The following is a 22,511-nucleotide window of genomic DNA, read 5'->3' as shown; positions in this document are numbered from 1 at the left end:
AAAATCACTACCTCCCACTCATATTTCGTAAAATCATCACTTACCCCCATTGATTTTATCAATTTTTACCATTACATTCATAGTTACACTGTTAAAGGAGGTCAACGATAAATTTTTCCAAATCTAAAGAAGGTTTGCAATTTATCATATATTGGGGGTTTTACTGATATGTTCCTAAACATCAGGGGTTTGAGAGATTCTAATTAAGTGGATTTTCCTTTCTTTTTTTTCTTTTTTTTCCCCTTTTTCTCTCTGTGGCCTGTGCAGTATAATTATAAAAAACTGAGCTGAAATGGAGTGAAGGGAAGAGAGTGTCTGCTTTTAAAAAGCATCAATTTGTGTCAGTTTTGCTTTCTCTGTGTGTTCAACATGATGTCTATGTCTTTCGTTCAGATAATTTTGAGCATGAGGGAAAAGCTGTGTATGCATATGCATAAATATTAGCTGAAACAATACTAATACACAGACACAGAGATGGGTTTAAGTTTGAACATGGTGTTTCAGTTTCAGTTTCAGCTTCTTTGTTCATTCTTCTGATATACTTTTTCTGCAACTCACACTCAAAAACATTTGGTGGGTATTTTGTTTTTCTGTCACTGGATAACTCTTTCAACTCAAGTTTATCCTTTTTATGTGTGAAGCTAAATGTTTATGTTTATCTTTTAACAGAGTTTGAGAGAGATTGGAAGTCTTTAGAGTTTAACATGAATAGAATTTAAAGATGAAGGGTGTTTTTTTTTTTTTTTTTTTTTGAGTTTTTTTTGGTGATTTTTCGAGGAAGTGCTTATTTTGTTTGTTTATAGCTTGTTTGTGTGCTTTCTTTGTTGGAATCCACTATGTTTGGCTTTCTCCTTGATGCTCAAATGTTCATCTGTGTGTTCTCATGTAAGTGATGAAAGAAGAAAGAAAGAATGTTTGTTGATTATGTGGAAAGAACAGTTTTTTTTTTTTTTTTTTTTTGGGGTTCGTATGATTTTATGTCTGATATGTCTTGTAATTTGTATGGTTTTTTTTTTTTTTTTTTTTTTTGCAGATGACGAAAAAAAGTTCATTTCTGTCAATCATTGCAGCTTTGTAGTTTCTGTTCAGAAATCATTTTAATATACATTATATCCATTTATAGACACACCAGAATTTTTTTTTTCAGGCATTTCGTCCCGTTTCTGTTTGTGTTATATGTTGCAGATTCCTATAATATTTAATTTCTTCTCTTTTAAGCTTCTCACCAGAAACAAAAACCCCCAACTTTTTTTTTTTTTTTTTTTTTAACTTTTTTGGGATTTTTTATGAGCTTTGTTCCACTGGATCTGGTTATGAACCTCTGTGGCCTTAGATTTTGTAAGCAAATTTGTGAACTATTTTGGAAAAAAGATTTTATCCTTAAAAGGGTAGTGTTAATTTTTTTTTTTCTTATTGTGGCAATTGCAGGGATTAGACATTTATTCTAGATGCTACATGGATTTTTCAGACTCTACAAAAATTGTGTTCAACAGAATCAGGAAACTGGAACCAGAGCATGTTACAAAGATTATTGGGTATCTTCTTCTACAAGACCATGGTGACCAAGAAATGGTTCAGTTGGCTTTGAGTCCTGATATTGTTATTCAGGAACTTATATACAAAGCCAAAGCTGAGCTTCAGCAATTGCCCCTTAAATCAGCATCAGCTCCGATTTCACCTTCTATGAACTCACCGCCAGTTAGTGATGGCCCATTTCAGTACACACCTTTTTCGCCAGTTTCATCCAGGCCTGCAATGTCACTACCAGCAAGCTTTAGAGTTCCATCCTATTGGGAGAACCATGTCGTGGCCAAGCATAATTCGGATTTTGTGCCTTTAGGCTATTCGGATTCTATCAATGAACTCCAAAATCAAGCTCAGTTCTTGAGTTTAGAGGACCAAATGGAGCATGTTAACTTCGGGAATACAGGATTTGCAAATGATTATTATTACTCCGATGCAGTTTTGAGTAATTTAGGTGCAAGAAGTCGTCGTTATACATCCCCGACCGAAATTCCGGTAAAGACGTGTCACTACTACAACAAAGGGTTTTGTAAGCATGGAAGTAATTGTAGGTACTACCATGGGCAAGTCTCAGAGAACTACTCTCAACTGTTTGTGCATAATTCAATGGATGGTTTTAATGAAGACCATGTTTTCTCACCGGGGTCACTCGAGAAATTAGAGTTGGAAATCGTTGAATTATTGAAATCAAAAAGAGGAAATCCTATTTCAATTGCTTCACTGCCAATGATATATTATGAAAAGTATGGAAAAGTTCTTCAGGCCGACGGTTATCTCACCGAGAGCCAGCGACATGGCAAAGCTGGTTATAGTTTGACCAAGCTTCTAGCTAGATTGAAAAACAGCATTCGGTTGATTGACAGGTAGAGATTATGGTATTCTATGTAACTCTAGTGTTTATCAAATTTTCAGATATCCATTCTTTATGAATATTTGCAGGCCTCATGGACAGCATGCTGTGATTTTGGCTGAGGATGCACCGAAATACTTGGAAAGTCGAAACGAGAGGAGTGACCCTGGTCCGATTGTTTGTGGATCACGGCAGATTTACCTAACATTTCCAGCTGAGAGTACTTTTTCAGAAGATGATGTCTCCAATTACTTCAGGTAATAATCTTGAAATGCCTTGCATCTAAATTTGATACTCTTAACTCAATTTCTTATTATTATTGTGTTGTGGTTTCTTTACAGCACCTATGGAGAGGTTGAAGATGTCAGAATTCCTTGCCAACAGAAAAGGATGTTTGGATTTGTAACCTTCGCCAGTGCAGATACTGTGAAAATAATTTTGGCAAAGGGAAATCCACATTTCGTTTGTGGTGCTCGCGTTCTTGTGAAACCTTACCGGGAGAAATCGAAACTTGTTGATAGGTGAATATATTTTCTTCTCTTTCATTTTAGCATCTTATAAATTTCAGAAAAGTTAGAACTAAGTGAATTGTATACTTGTGAAATTTATTCAAGGTTCTTTATTTTTGTCAGAAAATACCAAGAGAGAATGGAGCCTTCAATCTATTTTTCTCCACCATATATAGACATGGACTCCGAGCTTCAGTCATGTGAGTGGGTTCTTCTATAAAAATAATTTATTTCTGAGACCTCTAGAGTGTTTCTTTTGTTTCAAATTTGTGAATTACAAATGATGTGGATCCAGTTCATTGTTGTTTTGCGTCTTTATGTTCTTTCAATTGATTTTGTAAATGAATTGTTCACGGAGTTCGTACCATTTATAACTTATTTTATCTCAGATTCACGAGGATGCGAGACCTCAAGATTTCTCAGGAAACAGCAGCTTATGGAAGAGCATGAGCAGGCTCTTGAATTCGAGAGGAGGCATCTCGCAGAACTTCAATTAGTGCAAAAACCTCTCGCTAGTCAGCCTTATTTTGGCTACTCCATGGATGGCTTGAAAGTCTCAGAAGGTCTGAAACTTTTACTGTATGCATAGTCGCATAATCTGTAAATTACTTTTGATGTTTTATGTTCCCTTGTTTGCTTAATTTTTCTCCTTCAATTAATTCTAATCTTTGTGTATGCAGATCATCTCAATTTTCCGTCAGCAGAGCGTTTCAGTTATCTGCTAGATGTTTTGAACAATGGCTCTGCCGCTGATGGTGTCAAGCATGCAGAGAATAATTACACTGACCAAGAGAGGTATGAAAGTTAAGTCAGTTAACATTTCCCAGTTTAGTCCGGTAGCTAAGTATGTGATATTTAACCTTTTAAAACATGAAGACTAAATATTCTCTAATCGGGGTTGCTTTTTTCCTTCCCAATCCTAAATCATAGTTTAACGATTTCACTTCTTAGGTGGGTAGCGAATGACGTTCCATCAAGAGTCTCCTTCTATATGTTTGCATTAAAGTCCTCTTGCATTATTCTTGATTTAGCATTAAATTTTGACAAAGGTTGTCTAATTTTCTAATCTTTTTGTAGCAGTGAAGGTCTTAATCTTCCAGATAGCCCATTTGCTTCCCCTATAGCTAGTGGCATTTCCACCGTCATATAGGCTCAGCAACACACAGAAGAACAACACTTCAGAGTTAAGAGTAATGGCACAAAGGCGCAACATCAATGGTTTGATAGCAACTCTTTTTTTCATTGAACTTGTTTATCATCGAAGTTCTCCACAAGTACATACTTGCTCAAGAAAACACCGGAGAATCTACTCTGTTGAAAGTAGCGAAGATGAACATGATACGTAGATTTACAGGAAGGTTTTACAGGTTTTTCTTTCTCTTTTAATCATAATCACACAAAGAAGGCTATGGAAGACTTAGAAGATATAGTCTTTTAGTGAAACCCAAAAACAAAAGAAACAAAAAATGTATAAGCAGTGTTCAGAGAGGTCGATATATGTTTATGGTCTCTGTTACCACTCAGAAATAGATGGAAATAACTATTAACAAAAGGGTTAGTAGCAGCAGCTTATAACAGTTTATAAACGTTGGTTGCTAGTTTTGTAAATTTTCACCTCATATAGTGGAAACCTTTTCTAGTCTCCATGCATCGTAATCTCAATTTTTTTGCACTTTTATTCTTAAGTAACTGAATGTTTCTATATACAGGCATGTTTACTGATTTACTAATTTGTGTTCCTCAATTTGAAAGCTTTCATTTGAGAAGTTGAACATAGTAATTTTGTTTATGAATATTACATTGAATATTCGGGTGAAAGTTCAATGGCATAACTTGGTAGATGAAACTATTCCCACATGAGGGTGCTAATAGTTTTGATCCAAATAACGAAGCATTTCTTGGATTCACCCAAGTCAAAACCAAACCTGTTATGTCACAAGTATAGCCAAGATATTTATCTACTTACCATTGAAAACTTTCAGGTGCAGATTCAAATTCCAGATTTGAACTCATCAGCAAGATTCTTCTATGCGATACTTATTAGTAGCTTGAAGAATTTTTTCTTATTGGGAAACTTTGCAAACTCTTATCGGTATCAATCCTGGAAGGCATATAAGGTGTATGAAACCCTTGAAAAAGACTTGAATGAAGTTGGTTTCTGTAAGTGGTATCTAGATAAGATCAGAGTTGCTATAAGTTTCTGCATATAGAAAAGTTAAGAACCCATTAATTAGAATATAAATATGGAATCCACCCACCAATACTGTTGTAAAACGACTTGCATTTTTTTAAGTTTTGTCTCTTTCATTATCTCTTCCTGTTGGATTTACATAATATCTTAAATTGACATCATCTTTTGAAGTGCCCTTTTGACAATACCCTTTTGCCAAATCTTTGATTGATTGATTGAATGAATGATTTGCTTACTTTTTTTCAAAAAGTCCGCAATTTCCGGATAATACTGGAATATTAGAGTCTAAAGAAGAGTTGAGAGAAGCCTGGCAATCAAAAGTTGAAAGGTTACCAACTTATCAAATAACAAATTTGTCAAAGTGCTCCAATCATCACCATCTTTACTGGGTAACTAAAAAAATGGACTAGAAATAGTTGATTCTGAAGTCACAGAAAAAACAAAATTAAGTTATGGAGGACAGATTGAGGAGATATATCATTGTTATTCAAAGTAAAAACAAAGTTTCAACTACTATTTTGACCTCAAACTATAGTCTTTTTCTTGATGGGTATCCAAAGATAGCAGCAATGTCAATATCATCCCCTGTACAAGTAATATAATAATCAGAGTTCCGAAGCTCAAGAATGCAATTCATTAACATAAACAGATTGACCAAAAAGGAGGGAAAAGGGTGTGTTCATTTGACTTGTAAAAACAAAGATAAATATTATCTTTTGAGGAACAAGAAGACACCTGGGACTGGGTCAAAAACACAGCTTGAAAATGACATCCTGCCTGCCTTGATTCCCTAAGGAACTATTGAATATTGAACATTAGTCACCCAATTCCTAGTATATTACACCAATCATTGTTTAAACTTTTACTATTGTAAGTTTGTTTAAAGAACAGAACATTCTTAGAATCTTACACTAATTTAGGATGTACACCAAAGCGTAGGATATAAAATTTTTATGAGGAAGACAACCATCAGCCTTTCAGCTGGCGAATCCAATTCAACTACCTTTTATTTAACAGAATTCTGAAGAAACCTACCAACAATCTTAAAATGACAAAAGACAGTTTAAGTACTCTTACTTTGTGATGGATTCTGCAAGGAATACTCCAATCACAAGGCACTTAAGAATTTTCAAATATGCCTACTCCTGATGATAGAAAATCTCATGTTTTTTTTTCATGTATAAGCACATTGGTTCAATATTAAATTAGATCAAATAAATTGGCCATGAACAAACAATCGGTGATTTGGCATAACATAGAAAAGGTTAAGGTATGCTTTAGCAGCCAGGTAAGGATACACATATAAAACATGAGATGGAGCAACTTGGAAGAGCATATTTACACTTATCCAAGTATCCAGCCAATTTTACATTCAACAGAGAAACAAAAATGATTATATCTCGTACTGGAGGGGGCAAAAAATAATTATATTTTGCAAGGGAGGGATGTCCTTCAGTTAAGGAAAACTTGCAGTTTATACAACTTGCTACTTCCAATTGTATTTTTGATGAAATGCAATCAGGATGCACAAGCCTGCAATGGATCAGGTGATAATCAGAAAATGTGAATTTGTAACAAAGCGATATACACATAGAAGATCTGAAGACAAGAAACCTTACCAAAATAATTCAGTAAAGATCTTAGCATACAGTAGAACATGTACAATGATTGCTAATAAAAGATTTTTCCCAATAATTGAATCTATCCGAAAATGTAGCCAACCAATGGTGTAAAAGCATAATGCCAAAATAATATGACATTTTAATAGTGAGGAATTACATGTACAAGGACTAACAGTATTTATATCCACGCACACTACCATTACTCTATATGCAGCTTGAATTTCCGCAACTACTACTCAAAATCTCCAGTTCAATAATTAATAACTAACCTTATTGCTATATACTATACTTGAAATATTTTTCTCTTCGATCCAAGCAGTTAGTAAGATATTATCATCTGAATGCCTCCAAGTGAAAGTTTAAATGCCAAGTGAACTAAACAAAAATCTGGATCAACTCCTGCATAAAATATGACACAAAATACCATGTCATAATCATGAATCTAGTATATTAAAATGAGAAACACACAAACATTATTTGAAAGAAATCAAGCCAATAGCTTACAAGGGCTAATGTTACTTCCGGAACTGTTCCACAAGACCAGCTTTATAGGTGCCTTAAATTGGGGAATGATCACTCTGCTACTACAAAACTTGTGATAGTATAAACAAAGAACAAACATGGGAAAATATATTATCCTCATTTTTCATATTTATTAGCAAAATCCTTGAGTAGCAACCTCTGCCGAAATGCCAAATATTTATCTACACTAGTACCAGCCCACTGCTGACAAAAGCTTTCATCAGTTGGAACCAGTGAACTTAGAGGAAATGGCCCCTTTGGAGCTTTCTTAAGGGATACCAAGAATCTATGACGTGGTCTAATTCTCTGATCCAAGGACAAGCTTAAGTACATGGGATATTTGGTCAAGGACTTCACCTCATTGCGAAGCTCATTAACCAGGTATGAGTACTTTGGTTTTAGATTATCTTCCAGTGAGAGGGACAATACCTGCAACACATTCAACAATAAATTCATTTTGCGAACATCATATGAAATTAGAAAAACAGAATGAAGGTAAATAATACATTTCAAAATAAAAAAAATATGTTGAGAAAACAACTCTATTTCTTTTGATATGAAGATGTTCAAAGGAAAAGAAGAGAAAACACAAGAGTAGCCACTAACCTGTGTAAGGCTAGTCAAGACTTTCAAGATTTCAGAATTATGCATTCCAATACTCCGTAGGAAATTTATCCTAGGTAGTAATCCATCATCAATGCTGTAATGAAGGAGTTGAGGATGCTTTGTTACCATCTTGACTATACTGTCTCTTGGTGCTCCCAATTCTTTTGAAAGAAAAAGATAGCGAGTGTTCCAGGATATGTCAATCCTCTGAACCAGAATTTGAGGGCTCAGTTGCACAACTTTACCTATACTCTTTTCATTAATGCCAACCTCCTCAACCAAGTATCTCACTGTTGGTTTTAGTGACTTCTCAACACTATAAGAAAAAAGGGATGGAGCAACAACAATTATCTGTCCTATTCTGGTACTTGGGATACCCAAATTCATCAAGAAAGCGACATGGGACTTCAAATTGTTCTCAACAGTATATTCCAAAATTTGTGGTTGTCTCAAAATAATTCTTCTGACATCCCTCTGTTTGACACCAACACTCAACAAGTATTCCAACCTTTCCTGTGCAGAACATACATTTATCTGAAGGGAAGGCATGTGCCTCTCATACATTTGGACAAAATGAGATTCCTTAAACCCAAATGTGCTTAGATAATCAAGAAGTGGGAGCCATTTCTCATCCAACTCTATTTCTTCAGATAGCCATTGATATCTATTCTCCATGGAACTTTTCGTCATATGCTGCAACCAAAGGAAACATTCAAAGCTCCTTTCACTATTCGCACAATTCATAGAAAAATTTGACAAATATCATACCTTTTCTCTGCCATCAAATGAATTAACTTCCTTAGTATTGTAGGAATTACGATAAGGATTACTGGTAATACTCTTCCCTACAATATTTCTTCTATTTCTGACATCTAATTGTTCTTCAGCAGTTCGAAGGCTTCCTCCATATTTAAATGATCCTATGCTCCTGCCTGTAACTGGTGATCTCTGACTGCCTGCAAAAAAGAAGTTATGCTTTAGCCAGTTTTTTCTACAAATTTTTGGGAAGTGTTTTTGAAAGCATACCTTGTTTTGTATTCACCCCCTTCTGTGACCTATTACTCTTTCCATTGACATCATATTCCTTAACTTCTGCGAAGTCATCCTGGAGAAAATCTCACAGCTAAAGTGTAAGCAACAAAGAAATGGCAAACAAAGTAATATTAACCAATTAAATTGTCAGTAAAAGTGAAAAAGAGATAACAAATAAAACAAGAAACATGGACACATGCCATAGGATCAAATTCAATCATCTCAATCATGGAAATCTTAACAGTCTTTGCCAATTAACAACACATTGCTTTGGAACAACACTCAATCAAATACTAACTTCTCCCACACCATGAAGGATGATGTTCTAAATGGTATATAGAACTGAGGTAATGAAATTACTTCCTATACAAATAATTCCTTCATTTTCCAATTTCATAGTGCCAACAACGAGTGAAAACATGAAAAACACCACCAAACCAAGCTCGTAATTAGAAACTACTGTACAAAGCACTATATGAACTCAAATAAAGAGAAATGAAAAGATACAAACTTTAAATTCTATTAGTGGATTAATCCCAAGTTAAAAAAAATACAAACTTGGCCTTTTGCTCCCGACAGAGCATCACCATAAACAATTTAACTCCGCCAAAGCAAACCCTTGGCCACATAATTGACATAACAAACCTATAGTTCAACACTTTCACCACATAATTATAAAATTTTCAGAAAATTGGCATCAAACCAATGCAGCAACCAGAAATTATCTTTAGAAAAGTACTTTTCTTCCTTTCAAAAACCAAAATTTCAGCAACAAGAAACTAACTTCTGCTTTCAAAAACTAGAAAACACCTCCAAGAAAGCTTACACAAGGAGGGAAATTTACATACCAAAACAAAAACAATTTTCCTTTCAAAAAGCAAACCCGCCAAAGAGTAAACTAAGAATAACATAACAATCAAGAAACAAAAACTCACATCATCATCAACCAACCAATCATCTTTTTCCACGTCATCCCCATCTTCTTCTTCCTCTTCTTCTTCTTCTTCTTCGCTATCATCATACAGAGACAGTTGCTGTCCATACCTTGACTTTCTGTTAGGCTTAAGAATCTTAGCGTTGGAGTGAGTGGATAAGGCCACAAAACGGCTAGTTTTGGTTCTTGTCTGAGCAACAGTGTGAAGTGGGGAGTGAAGAATTGTTGGGTTACTACTGAATATTGGGAAGAGAGACAAAAGTGACATGGTTTTAGAGATAAACCAAAGAAAGAGAAAAAGAGAATATACCCAAAAACCCTAAACAAGGAAAATATCTAAAGCTTTAGCTTTTATTTCTTTCTTGCTCTGCTACTGTCTCTGTCATTTCCCTTATCCCTCTGAGTTTTTCGGTGAAAAATGGTGGCATTTTCGTTATCAACATCTTTTAAAACAGCAGGGGCAACTTAGAAAGCTCATAACATACAGGAATCATTATGATATTTTGACAAACCATAAGGTCCTGCAAAATATTTTTAATATATTTTTGGACTTCAGGGTTGCTTTGATACATGGATAAATTATAGTGTGCATTATCATGGGCGTAGGTATGTTTACACTTTGAGCTAAAAATCATAGAGATAGAGTCGGCGGTGGGCTATGCCGACCTATGACATGACAAACGACACAAAAAAAACACGATACAACAAGGCATGACACGGCTCACAATCATACGGGTCGTGTCGTGGGCCTAAAAAAATTGTTTTATTGATCAAACACACATTGTATTTATATATTTGTATTTCTAATAGAGATATAATTATTAGTGTTAATTCTTCATCCTAATTTTTAAGTTTATATTTGTAATTTATAATTATAACTTATAAATAATAAAAAGTGTTGAAATTCAATTAATATTTCAATGTCTTATTATTTTATTATATTTTATAGTGATTAAATATATTTTTAATTAATACAAATACAAAATATCGTTAAATATAACATATAAAATAGTTTTACAATAATTATTAATAATAAATCAAATTATCATAATTTATAAATATTAAAAAAAAATTGTAGGCCACCCACAAAGCACGTGGGCCAATCCACAGCATGACATAGTACGATATATAGTGGGTTGTGCCATAGGCCTTCAGATTTGGTGGGTCGACACAACATGATAAGGCACGAATTTTTAGAGGCCTTGGTACGGCACGATGAGTCTTGAATTTTTAGGTACGGCGTGGCACGGCTCACTGCCGGCTCTACCTAGGGGTGAGAATGGTGATATCTAGACAAAATACAGGGTGTTTTGTGTGGATTAGCAAAACAACATGGACTTTTTGGGAAGCTACAAATATGTGGGGATTGTTTCACAGGTCCAAAACTGTGTGTCGTTTTGTAACATCTGGACAGCCACAATCTAAACCACATGTTTTTTATGTGGTTGGCGCGAACCCGACCCCAAGAATGCCAACGTGGCCCAATTTAAACGGGTCATTCTCTTATAGAGTTCTATCGTTACACTAATTTTACTTCAGCTTCAGTTCAGGCTCAGCCATGGAAGCAGCTTCAATCTCTTCACCTTCATTCACCATTCCCATCTCAAACAAAATCACAAAATTCTCAAATTCAAAGGCCAATTTTTGTTGCACAAGAAGAAGACGCAACAATAATCCGATTGCGAATCAAAGACGGGTCGCTCCAATTAAGGCCATTGATGATGTTTCTAACGTAACGGATCCTGCTCGGGTCGCGGTCACTTGGCAGATTATTGTTGGTTCTATAGGTATTCATTTTTTTTTTTTAAACAAAATAGGGTAATTTAATTTTAGATTTTTTAATATTATTAATTTTCTTTTAATCATGTTTAATTTGTTTATAATTATGTGCAGCTGGGTTTACACCATTTGTGGTTGCAGGAATTGAGTTCAGCAAAAGAATTGTATGTAAATATTTATATTAATTATTTTAGCTTATTATATTTAATTATTTTATTTAAATTCTTTTTTTTTTTATAATTTTATGGAAATTTAATTATCAGATAGCACAGAGAAGATGTGAGGTGTGTGGAGGGTCAGGATTAATTTTAAGGGAGAAGGACTATTTCAAGTGTCCTGGGTGTGGTATGATTAATTAATTAATTAATTGATTGATTTTCTCAAATTTAATCCATTAAATATGTCTAATAATAACCTTTTTTAATTAATGGATTTGCAGGTGGATTTCTGCCATGGCAGTCCTGGAAAAGGTTCTTCACTGGCTGAATTAATTGTTGAATTTTTCTTTTTCTGTATTTTATACTTAACAACAATAGGTTAATTAATGTAATCTATAGTTTCCTTTTGTTTAATTAAAACTAATTAAATATGTGCCTTTTGTACACAGTTGATATGGAAATTAATCTTTAATACATTAATTTTATTTTTATTGATACCAGGAAATTAATGTTATTTATAAGAATTAAAATAAAAATACGATTTCTATGCCAAGTGACTATATGTATTAGTCGATTGAAAATAATCTCCAACTTTATATCTTAATCTATTTGAAAATTGATGATTAAGTTAATGAATAATACTACACATACATCATTCTCATACAACATTTCTTATACAACATTATGTGGCAAGATGTGATTGGGTGAAAGTTTAATTTTAACTTTAAATTAGCCAATCATATCTTACCACATAATGTTGTATGGGAAATATTGTATGAAAATGATGTATGTGTAGTATTACTCTAAGTTAATTCACTATTTAACAAGTAAACGACTTTTTCCCACCCAAGGTTTGCCTTAATGACATTTTTTCACTCAAAAAGTTTCAAAATACCACTTTCCCATCTAACGTCTATATTTCGTTAATACCCAAAATATATTTTACTTTCTCAATCAGCGTTCGGCGAGTTACTGGGAGCTAAGGTGAGAGGTTTTATAGAGTAAAGGTTGATGAATCGAATGATGATAATTGACTGAATATGTATTGTCGGAATCAACCGGGGTTCAGATAAGAACAAGAAATCCTAGCTTTGTGATGGCCGACAATCGACGAGAAATGAGATGCTAGAAAGAGAGAGGTTTTGTAAGGAGGAGACCCGAGGTTCAAATGGTGATGATGGAGAAAATTTTCGCCGTCAGAATTGGCTTTAGGTAGTAACGAAATATAAACTTTGGGAGTTTGAGTAGAAAGTAATATTTTGAAACTTTTTAAGTGGGAAAAAGTCGAATGGAAAAAAGTAATTTACTCCAATTTAAATGAAAAAAAATGATTTATTTTCAATATTTTTAATATGTACAGTTTAAGACACTTTGAGAAAATGATTTAATGATAGTAACATTCTTTTATCTATATATACTTTTTAATTACTGTCTTCTCATATTTGATTGAGTTTAATTATCATCATTTTAAGTTATATATTATAATCTTTATTCAGCTAATGTTAATGTTATTATTCTGTAATAATAATTTCTATTTTTATCTTATCATCTTCTTTCTTTAGCTATGATCATCCCATTGTAGAATCTAAAAACTGAAAAAAAAAAAAAAATTACAAAACTTGATTGAAAGTTATCCACAAAATCAATCCCATTCTAGAATCTTTAACATGCATGAAATTGACACCGGTTGTTTCCAAATGGAGGCAGCTGGTCCTCTTCCGCCTTATATATACATCGGTAAACCAAATCCACTGAACATGGAGATCTCCGCTACCTTCAATCTATCTCCCTCTCTTTCTTCTGAAACAATTAGGGTTAGGGTTTCATTCCCATTACCAAGAAAAAAAAAAGTCCAAAACCTTAGTTTCATAGGCTGATCTCCCACCAGAACTCCTATTTCTCATTGAAAAATGCCCGGATACCCGCGTTGACATTCTCCATTTTCGAGCCATTTGTAACTCATAGCGATTCTTGACTCCTCGCCTGATAAATCTCCTCTTTCACTACCCAAATAAATGGTATGTCCAATCAATAATGCTCAAACTGTTAACACCACAATGGCTTCTTTCACTTTGTTCAAACCACAGTCTTTCGCGCGCCTTGAAGTTCCTGATAGCTCTCCCCAAAAGAGCTGGTTGATCAAGGTCAGTGAGCCAATTGAAGATATTCCATCTCGTCAATCCATCCTCTTCTCACCCGGTTCAGAATCTCCCTGACGACGAGCTCTTCCCTCAAGTTTTAAACCTTCTCAACTTTCGCGTCTCAGAGGTTTCCAAAAACTTCTTCCTTAGAAACGATAGCTCTAAAGAAAACCATCGAGTCTCCAGGAGTTTCTTCAAGGCAGGCTTGTCCAGCGACTTCGATTTAAGCAAAAAAGTTTATTGTGATCGAACGGACAGGCTTGCAGTGCGTCACAATTGGTGAAAACTTATGGCGGCCGATGGAACGACGCTATGGAATCACTGACTTTTAACATTACAAGAACTCTTTCTTTGCCGTGGATCGAGAAAGCGTTGTTAGAATCATTGACGACACATCTTTGATTGATTCCTCGCGCATTACCTCGCCGTACGTGGAAAGTGGTACTTAGTAAAATCTTGTGGAAATCTTTACTTTGTAGTTAGAGATCTTCAATCATTTGACGGCCGAGTCTTTTTTCATTTAGCCTTTCTACGCTATGTTAATCTTGATCATGATCGTCAACTTCCAGTGGAATTCAAAGTGTTTAAGCTCGATCATCGTGACAATATGGATGGACTGAGATGGGAGGAGGTCACAGATTCGGAGATCAAATATTTTTCATAAGTCATGACTGTTCGTATTCGGTTTAAGCTTGTGATTTAATCATTTTCGTTGATGAAATTAAATCTTTAACTGATTATGCTAGGGGTGTAAATGATAATGGCGAAGTGATGGAAGCTTTAGAAGATGGAAGAGTGAGAGTTGGTGTGTATGATTTAGAAGATGGAAGCAGTGAACCTATCATGTCTCTCCCGGCCTATCTTCAAATGTTATGGCCACCGCCGAATTGGCTCATGAGGCCATCGGCGGAGGATGATCCATGTTCTTCGTCCTCCAATCTGGGTGTGTCATCATCAGATCCATCATCATCTTCATCTTCATCTTCAGGATGAAGTAGTAAGCTTAATTAACTAAGGTATATACATTCATTTTATTATCTAGAAAATTTATTCTATATTCTCTTTTGATGTGCAGGCCAGAAAGCACTTATTAAAATGATCAGTCATTCTGATAAAACATGAATCCTTTGATCTCTGCTTAAACAAATAAAGAACAGATATGTAGCTAGAGTTGGTGACTTGCTGTTTAATTTTATCTTTGAGAAGAAGGGTTTTTAATATGATGTATGATTTTGATGATAGATTTCTGGGTATATTTCACTTTCAGCCTCCATATATATAATTTTCTTTTACTTATGATTTATTAATATAAGACTATTGTTATACTTTATATGGTTCGAAAATTAATTTAATTTATTAAATCTATTTATATTTGAAATGAACAAATATGGTAATTAATTCAAGTTTAAAAATCTTATATTTATGTTCTTATTTGAGATAACTTTCCTTTTATTTTTATGATACTTAAATTACATGTAAAGAATTTTTTTTTTCATTTGCATTACTTATGATCATTATATTACATTAAAATTAACTTATATATTAGTTAATTTACATGAAATAATAGATTTTTGCATGCGGTATGCATAAATACGTAGCGTTTTCTATTTGCATGTTGATGCAGAAATCTGCACCAACTAAAGTGATTTGATCGACCTTGACGGAATCAAAACTAGTGTGTGTGTGATTACGGATAACTAGTAATGAATAATGAATGTAGTAAAGTAAATGACAAAAGGAATTATAAAGTAGTTCGGCGAGATAGACTCTTGAGCCTATATTCACTATTTTTTATATTTGTTGTGAGAGTTTATAATAGTAATTTTATGAATATTTTCCAACCCTTTCACATTGTTTGAGGGGTTTATATAGAGAGTTTGTACAAAACAAAGAGCGAAAATAAAAGGGATTACAATTAAATTAAAATGTAACTCCGATATTCTTGCGATTAGGCTTTGTGATTGTGTCAAGATTATTGTCGATTTGATCATTTCTGAGATATTTGAGATCTGAAGTTATCTAAGAATTGGTTGAACAACCGTAAAGATAGGTCACAACTAGCTTATGCTAGGTCGGACAATCGATGGGGCCAAACTGGTTCTGAATCGTGCTATAATTAACCTCATGATACTTCGAGTTTGATGAAAAAACCAGACACAACATTGCATAATTAAACAGGATAAAGCATTATCAACGATTACTCGTCGATGACATTTAACAAACTTTTCTTTAAATACAAAGGATTATTAAATACTTTGTTTTCCGATATAACATTTTCTTTTTCATTTTTAACCATTTTTTACATTATTATTTATTACTTTTAATTTTTTTAATTTTTAATTTTTTATTTTGAATATGATCAAATATGGTAATGAATTCAAGTTAAAATAATCACATTTCTCAATGAGCATATATAATTATATTCTTATATTTGAGAAGAAGGGTTTTTAATTTGGTGTATGATTTTGATGTTTGATTTCTGGGTATATTTCACATCCAGCCTCCATATAATTTTCTTTTACTTCTAGTTATTAATTTAAGACTATTTTTATACTTTATATGGTTGGGAAATTAATTTAATTTATTAAATCTACTTATATTTGAAATGAACAAATATGGTAATTAATTCAAGTTCAAAAATCTTATTTCCCTATGAAGTAGTACTATATATAATTATGTTCTTATTTGGGATAACTTTCCTTATATTTTTATGATACCTAAAATTACCATGTAAAGAATTTTTTTTTTTTTTTTTCATTTACATTACTTATTATCGTTATATTACATTAAAATTTACTTATATATTAGTTAATTTACATAAAATAATAGATTTTTGCATGCGGCATGCATAAGTACGTAGCGTTTTCTATCTGCATATTTAAACAGGATAAAACATTATCAACACTATCGATATGACATTCACAAGATTTCTTTAAATACATAGGGTTATTGTTTTCGGCATTAATATTTTTGTTTTCCACGATCATTTGTATATATATATAACATTTTCTTTTTCATTTTTCACCATTTTCTACATTATTAATTCTGTTTTGAATATGATCAATATATGTAAATAATTCAAGTTAAAATAATCACATTTTCAATGAGTATATATATTATATTCTTATTGGGTATTATTTATTAAATTTTATGAGACTTAAAATATATATGAAAAAAAAAACTTTTGCATTTTTATTACTTATATATGCTCATATTATTATTGAAATATTAATAATTATATAAATTATTTACGTGAAATAATAGATTTTTGCATGCGGCATGCATCAAGTACGTAGCGTCCGTATTTATATAACTAAACAAGATAACTAACATCAACTTACTTTTTCGAAGATTTTTTGTAACACAAAACATCTCGTTTTTCCTTTTCCGTTATTTTGTAAATCATAATTTACATTTTCGTTACATTCGCGCCATTATCACACCAGTCATCACCACCGTCCCTATTATTATTCCTTCACAATAATCATGACGTCGACCACTGTATATGACGGTCTCTTCTACTTATAACTTATTTTCATCTAATTAACCAATATGAAATTTTAAGAAATTGTCATGAAAACTAAAACCACTATAATTTTAATTAATTACATATAAATATATAAATACAATTTTATCTTTTATGGTTTTTGTAAGAATTTGAATCTTACCAACCCCTCGTACGTTACTGTGATAGAAGGCTGACATGCAGTCGTCATCTGTCAGACAGTGACGCAACTGGACCTTTTCTGGCTTACAAATTCAACCCTCCTTACACTGAACATAGACATATCCGCCTCTCTCTCTCTCACTCCATCTTCTTCAACACTTAGGGTTAGGGTTTGCAAACACAGAGCCAAACACATGAAGTCTTTCAAGATTTCCTGGGCTGATCTCACTCCCGATGGCATTTTCTCTATCTCTGAATTCATTATACCCATTCAGAGCCGTCTCCGTTTTCGTGCCGTCTGAATTCCTGGAGAACTACCATTCCCTCCCTCAAGAGCAAGTTCTCTTGCCCAAAAAATGTATTTTCCTTCAAACAACGCGAAGGACCAGCTTAACTTGGGGTACGGTTGTTTCAGTCGACGGTCTACCGTATCGAAGATCCAGAGGCTCTCCGAACGACGGATGGTTGATCATGGTGAGTGAACCAAATGAACAAGGCAAGTTCTGTCTCCTTAATCCATTCACGATGCAAAAGATCGAAGGTTTACCAGACGATACTTCCCCAAGGAGTTGACCTCGCTCGATTTTCGCGTCACTGAAGTGTGCAAGAGTTTCACTCTTAAATGGATCAGAAATAAGCCGCGAATCCTGCGCAGCCATTGAATAACCGTAACAATGACAACGAACAGCTCAAAAACAAGGCAGTGTTGTCATCAAACTTTGAATCAGATAACTCTTATTCGTGACAATGATCTAATTATTTTCAGTAACAATCGGTGAAGACTATTGGTCACTGTGAACCGAGAAATGAGTATCGCGACATCGCAGCCACAATGGTTATGTCTACGTTGTCGATCGCTTCGGAATTGTGGTTGCAGTCCAGGAATCCAGTTACAATTGCATCACAATTCCGGTTCCTTATCCTTTTTTGGGAGATTGGTTCTTGGTAAAGTCAGGTGGGGATCTTCTTCTAGTAGGAGAGACTATTCTCTTTGTGATGATCAAGTTTATTATCATAACCCCACTGATAGTTTTATCAGAAGGCCGGTATTCGAGAAGATATATTTGTTGATTTCAAAATTCATCGGCTGGAGGAGACGGAGGATGGAGAAAAAGAATGGACGGAGGTTGAAGACTTGGGTGATACCGTGTTAGTCCTCAGCCGAAAGTGGTCATTCGCATTGATGCTTCGGACTTTGATGAGATTGAAGGCAATCACATAATCTTTGTGGATGAAGTGAAGTATCCAATTGACAGTGTGATGAAGAAGACTTTGATGATGAGCAGGAGGAACCAGTAGATGAGTTCTGGGACTTCTGTTGGAAGATACAAAGTTCGTGTGTACGATGTCGAAAAACCTTTGATATACCTCTTGAATATCAGCCCGAATATCAAAAATTTTCTGGCCACCACCGGAATGGTTGAGGCAATACCGGTCCCCGTCGCCTCATCAGACTGACCAGTAGCCACTGAATGTAAGTCTGAGGCTCACTATTATTATTCATGTCTTGTGTTGTTTCCTTATTTTTTACATTTACATGTTTGTTTGGTTATCAATCCATCTTGATGAATGTTTATATATATGTAAACTTGTTTGGTTATTGATGAAAGATTGAAAGTTATTATTAATCACATCTAACTTGTCATGAATACAAGCATATAGTAGTTCTCTAATTCTTCGTATATTCTGTTGGTACAATGCTTCAATCTCGTTGAGCCCACAGATTGCCACACAATGTAAGTATTAACTTCATATTTTTTTTTTTCTTAATTATAAACCATTGTTTAACTTCTTACTTCTCTTATTAAGTTTTATTCTTTTTATTAACCATCAATCACAATACTGTATTTTGTTCAGGTAAAATTCAGATCATCAGAGGATCCTGATCTTTAAGTATTTTTAATATTTACAAATCTACTTCTTGTGAACTTGTAATGTGTTTCAGCTTTATTCTGAGTTTATCTCTTAAAATGGAAATAAAAGGGATGATCTAAGGATCAAATAACCCCTAATAACAATATATCTGTCATATAATTACTTACTGTTTCCTTTGCATGCAGCAGTATTTCTCAGTGGATGTTCAGCCCTGATCTGCATATTTCTTCTCTGGGAGCTTGGATAACGAAGGGCTGAAGGGCATGCATGTTGCTTTCTATTCTCTTTTTTTCTGCTTTAATTGGCTGTGTTGTTCTTGTTGTCTTTCTATCTTACAATGCATGGTGGGAACTGAGGTATACCTCCTTGCTAGACAATTAAGCTTTCTTCTTTTTTGTTTGATGAACCTTGAAACACCTTGCAGTTGGCTTTTATATAATCTTTGTGGTTCAATTTTCTACCTTACATCGTCTTTTTTGTTTTATTTTGCGTTGTTCTCAACAACCTGACGTGTTTGATGATTCTTCGATACAATTTCTGTGCCAAAATATATACAAGTCTCCAAAGAATTAATAAATTTGCATGTGAGCCAGTACGTTGCTAGTACCCTATATATATAATAACTTAATTCTCAGCTTTTAATGGCATGCAATATATATATATATATATAATATTATAATATTTATATTATATATATATATTAATATATATATATATAGAATTGAATTTTTCATATGACGGCATGTTTTGTCTAGCTAGCTAGATTTTATGTGTATATATATATATATAAATGAGGAAAGTTTTTGTAAGATTAAGTGTTTGTTTGTATTTGATTTTACTTTGAAAAATTGAAGACTTCTGAAAGCTATGGTTTCTTAAATACGCTAGCCTTCAGTTTTCATCTACAATAATGGTTCTTTATCTACTTCTCCATTAATAACAAGATTATTAAAAAGAAGAAGAAAAAAGGAGTGTTTTTGACAATATTGAAAGCAAAACCGTAGTGTTTATGCTTGTTGGTAATTGGTTTTTCAAAATATTACCCTTGTTTTAATTTCCCTGGATTTCTGGCCAATTTTTTGAGTTTTAAACTAAATGACATGATGGTGTAACTTAAATAATATTTTTCATTTCAAATGATGCATCGTCTCAATTATGTAATTTAGTGTGTAAATAAGAACTGATTGTGGTAAATGATAAATCAACGTCAAATAAGAGACACATAACTGTAAAAAAAAAAAAAAAAAATTGATATTTCATATTAAGAAATATAATATTATACTCTAAAACGTATGAGGCATGCATGTTATTACTATAACCATAAAGATGTCATCAATAAAATTAATTTATATATACATATATTACGTTAGGCTGATGTAATTAAAAATATAAACATATATTGGGTGCACCCATATTTTCCTTAAACCTTTTGATTAATTAATCTTTGAAACTATATATTAATATGACATGTTTAATTACTTACATGTGTTATTCAATTATATCATGTTATTATTATTATTAATTTTTTTTTTTTTTTTGGGAAAAAGATTGTACGGCAGAATCAATTAGTTTCTTTGATAATAAATTCTTGTTGTTTTAGATTGCCATCTTGTCTCTTGACTTACGATTAGGACATGAAATTAAAATGTGTTTTTATTATTAATACATATTCTAAGAGTGTTGTCAGTATCAGTAGTTACAAGGAAATTCAACCCACAAAACATGATTAATTTTCAAAGTTTTACTCTTAAGATGTGATTTGCCTGAAAATGATATGGCTAATAAACCAAATAAACCTTGTCTACATTAATATTCCAATTCTAAATCATCCAAAAAAGAGAGAGATTCATAATCTTGCAATATTTGGCAATTAATCATAAAATTAAATTGGGTAATTTTTTATGGTTGTTATTATATTTTCTATAAATTAAGCACTAATTTATTGATTTTATGCATTGTTTTAAAACCTAGTCCAGCCTAGCTGGTTTAACCGGTCCAACCGGGACTCGAAGCCTTTATCAGGCCGGGTCATCAATTTCAACTGTTTACAACCCGAATAAGCAAACCCTAGAGAGGAAGGAGGCAATTGGCGAGTAGATGATGGCGGGGCTATTGGGGGTTTTAAAGAGGGAGTGCAGGCGAGTTGAAAGATAGTGATGGAGGTGATTTTCGATGGTGAAACAATCGAAAAAGGAAAAAAGTCATGCGACCACAACAGTGGGTTGTTGTCGACAATTGGCGAGGCGAACATAGGAGGTGAGATGGGTTTTGCTCAGGAGACTAAGGGGAGTATTTTTGTGGTGATGGAGAGTGTTGTTGACGCTGGAAATAGGCCCTATTTGGCTTCGGTTGTCGATGTCGGTGGCAGTGTTTTTTTCTACAAAATGGTTCAATTTTGACTAGATTTTAGATATATTTGTTGAGGAATGGCTCAAAGGATGAGTGAGATTTGCATTTGGTGTGTTGTCGCTGCCAATCAATAGACAGCCAATTTGCATTTGGGGTGTGTTTGTGGGATTTCAAACCTATAGAGACTAACATGTAATTTGTAGGGGTATGTTTGATAGATTTCAAACATTTTGACATTTTGACGTCACGATCAACCCAAGACTTGGGCCACTCATCCCGGGTCGCTTATTAAAAGTTAAAACATTGATTTATGATGAAAAAAAAAAAAAAAAAAAAAAAAACATGGTTTCTATAACATTTTCTATAGACTAAGCATTAATATATTGACTTTATGATTAAACTATGACGTGAGTCATGAAGTCATGAAACTACTCCTGTTTAATTCACCATAAAGAGAATGTTCGACAGAGATAACACGCCAAAGTCTTATAAAATCAAAATTAAACTCATTATATCCTATGGTTGAATTGAACAAAAAATTACAAAATAATAAATTTAATTTTTGTTTTGACTTAAAAAAGTCTAATATTTCTTTTTCAAAATATACGTCATTCCTTATGCAAGACTTGCCCTTATCACCACCATTGACAAACCTTCATCTTCAAATTGACTTGTTTCTTCATATACATAATTACTTTGTTTGTCTTTATTCAAACCAACTTCCTTTAATTAATTAATTTGCTGTTTAATAT

At 33.4% G+C, this 22,511-nt stretch overlaps 3 protein-coding genes across 5 annotated transcripts; 2 read left to right on the top strand and 1 right to left on the bottom strand.

Moving 5' to 3' along the window:
* The first annotated feature begins 292 nt into the window (after window positions 1-292).
* On the top strand, window positions 293-4,527 carry LOC116111283 (zinc finger CCCH domain-containing protein 18-like). 3 transcript variants are annotated; one of them, XM_031397485.1, is made up of 8 exons: window positions 293-573; window positions 1,429-2,387; window positions 2,464-2,631; window positions 2,716-2,895; window positions 3,007-3,083; window positions 3,273-3,446; window positions 3,564-3,678; window positions 3,964-4,527. In XM_031397485.1, the coding sequence occupies exons 2-8, from the start codon at window positions 1,456-1,458 to the stop codon at window positions 4,031-4,033; spliced, it is 1,716 nt and encodes a 571-aa protein (XP_031253345.1). In that variant the 5' UTR covers window positions 293-573; window positions 1,429-1,455; the 3' UTR covers window positions 4,034-4,527. The 3 variants fall into 3 exon arrangements, with proteins under 3 accessions (XP_031253345.1, XP_031253343.1, XP_031253344.1); XM_031397483.1 differs by having other exon boundaries at window positions 3,961-4,527; XM_031397484.1 differs by lacking the exon at window positions 293-573 and adding an exon at window positions 1,241-1,338 and having other exon boundaries at window positions 3,961-4,527.
* A 1,766-nt stretch (window positions 4,528-6,293) lies between these two features.
* Window positions 6,294-10,193, bottom strand: LOC116111249 (transcription termination factor MTERF9, chloroplastic). The gene is made up of 7 exons (XM_031397440.1): window positions 9,792-10,193; window positions 8,851-8,929; window positions 8,593-8,780; window positions 7,825-8,517; window positions 7,201-7,647; window positions 6,966-7,095; window positions 6,294-6,607 (listed from the first exon to the last, which is right to left on the bottom strand). Exons 1-5 carry the CDS (start codon window positions 10,056-10,058, stop codon window positions 7,336-7,338), a joined length of 1,539 nt encoding a protein of 512 aa, XP_031253300.1. The 5' UTR covers window positions 10,059-10,193; the 3' UTR covers window positions 6,294-6,607; window positions 6,966-7,095; window positions 7,201-7,335.
* A 1,109-nt stretch (window positions 10,194-11,302) lies between these two features.
* Window positions 11,303-12,216, top strand: LOC116111325. The gene is made up of 4 exons (XM_031397523.1): window positions 11,303-11,577; window positions 11,684-11,733; window positions 11,833-11,914; window positions 12,009-12,216. Exons 1-4 carry the CDS (start codon window positions 11,349-11,351, stop codon window positions 12,053-12,055), a joined length of 408 nt encoding a protein of 135 aa, XP_031253383.1. The 5' UTR covers window positions 11,303-11,348; the 3' UTR covers window positions 12,056-12,216.
* Window positions 12,217-22,511: the final 10,295 nt, after the last annotated feature.

This window comes from Pistacia vera, unplaced genomic scaffold (genome assembly GCF_008641045.1).
Source record: "Pistacia vera cultivar Batoury unplaced genomic scaffold, PisVer_v2 Contig630, whole genome shotgun sequence".
Lineage (NCBI taxonomy): Eukaryota > Viridiplantae > Streptophyta > Magnoliopsida > Sapindales > Anacardiaceae > Pistacia > Pistacia vera.
This window is presented reverse-complemented; position numbering and strand designations above follow the sequence as displayed.

Excerpts from the sequence above, each read along its gene's own strand:
- LOC116111283 (XM_031397483.1), top strand. The coding sequence starts at position 1,456 with ATGGATTTTTCAGACTCTACAAAAATTGTGTTCAACAGAATCAGGAAA. Across the intron at positions 2,388-2,463 it reads AGCATTCGGTTGATTGACAG|GCCTCATGGACAGCATGCTG; the intron begins GTAGAGATTATG and ends GAATATTTGCAG. Across the intron at positions 2,896-3,006 it reads AAATCGAAACTTGTTGATAG|AAAATACCAAGAGAGAATGG; the intron begins GTGAATATATTT and ends TATTTTTGTCAG.
- LOC116111249 (XM_031397440.1), bottom strand. The coding sequence starts at position 10,058 with ATGTCACTTTTGTCTCTCTTCCCAATATTCAGTAGTAACCCAACAATT. Across the intron at positions 8,930-9,791 it reads ATTGGTTGGTTGATGATGAT|GATGACTTCGCAGAAGTTAA; the intron begins GTGAGTTTTTGT and ends GATTTTCTCCAG. Across the intron at positions 8,518-8,592 it reads CATTTGATGGCAGAGAAAAG|CATATGACGAAAAGTTCCAT; the intron begins GTATGATATTTG and ends CTTTGGTTGCAG.
- LOC116111325 (XM_031397523.1), top strand. The coding sequence starts at position 11,349 with ATGGAAGCAGCTTCAATCTCTTCACCTTCATTCACCATTCCCATCTCA. Across the intron at positions 11,578-11,683 it reads GATTATTGTTGGTTCTATAG|CTGGGTTTACACCATTTGTG; the intron begins GTATTCATTTTT and ends AATTATGTGCAG. Across the intron at positions 11,734-11,832 it reads TTGAGTTCAGCAAAAGAATT|ATAGCACAGAGAAGATGTGA; the intron begins GTATGTAAATAT and ends TTTAATTATCAG.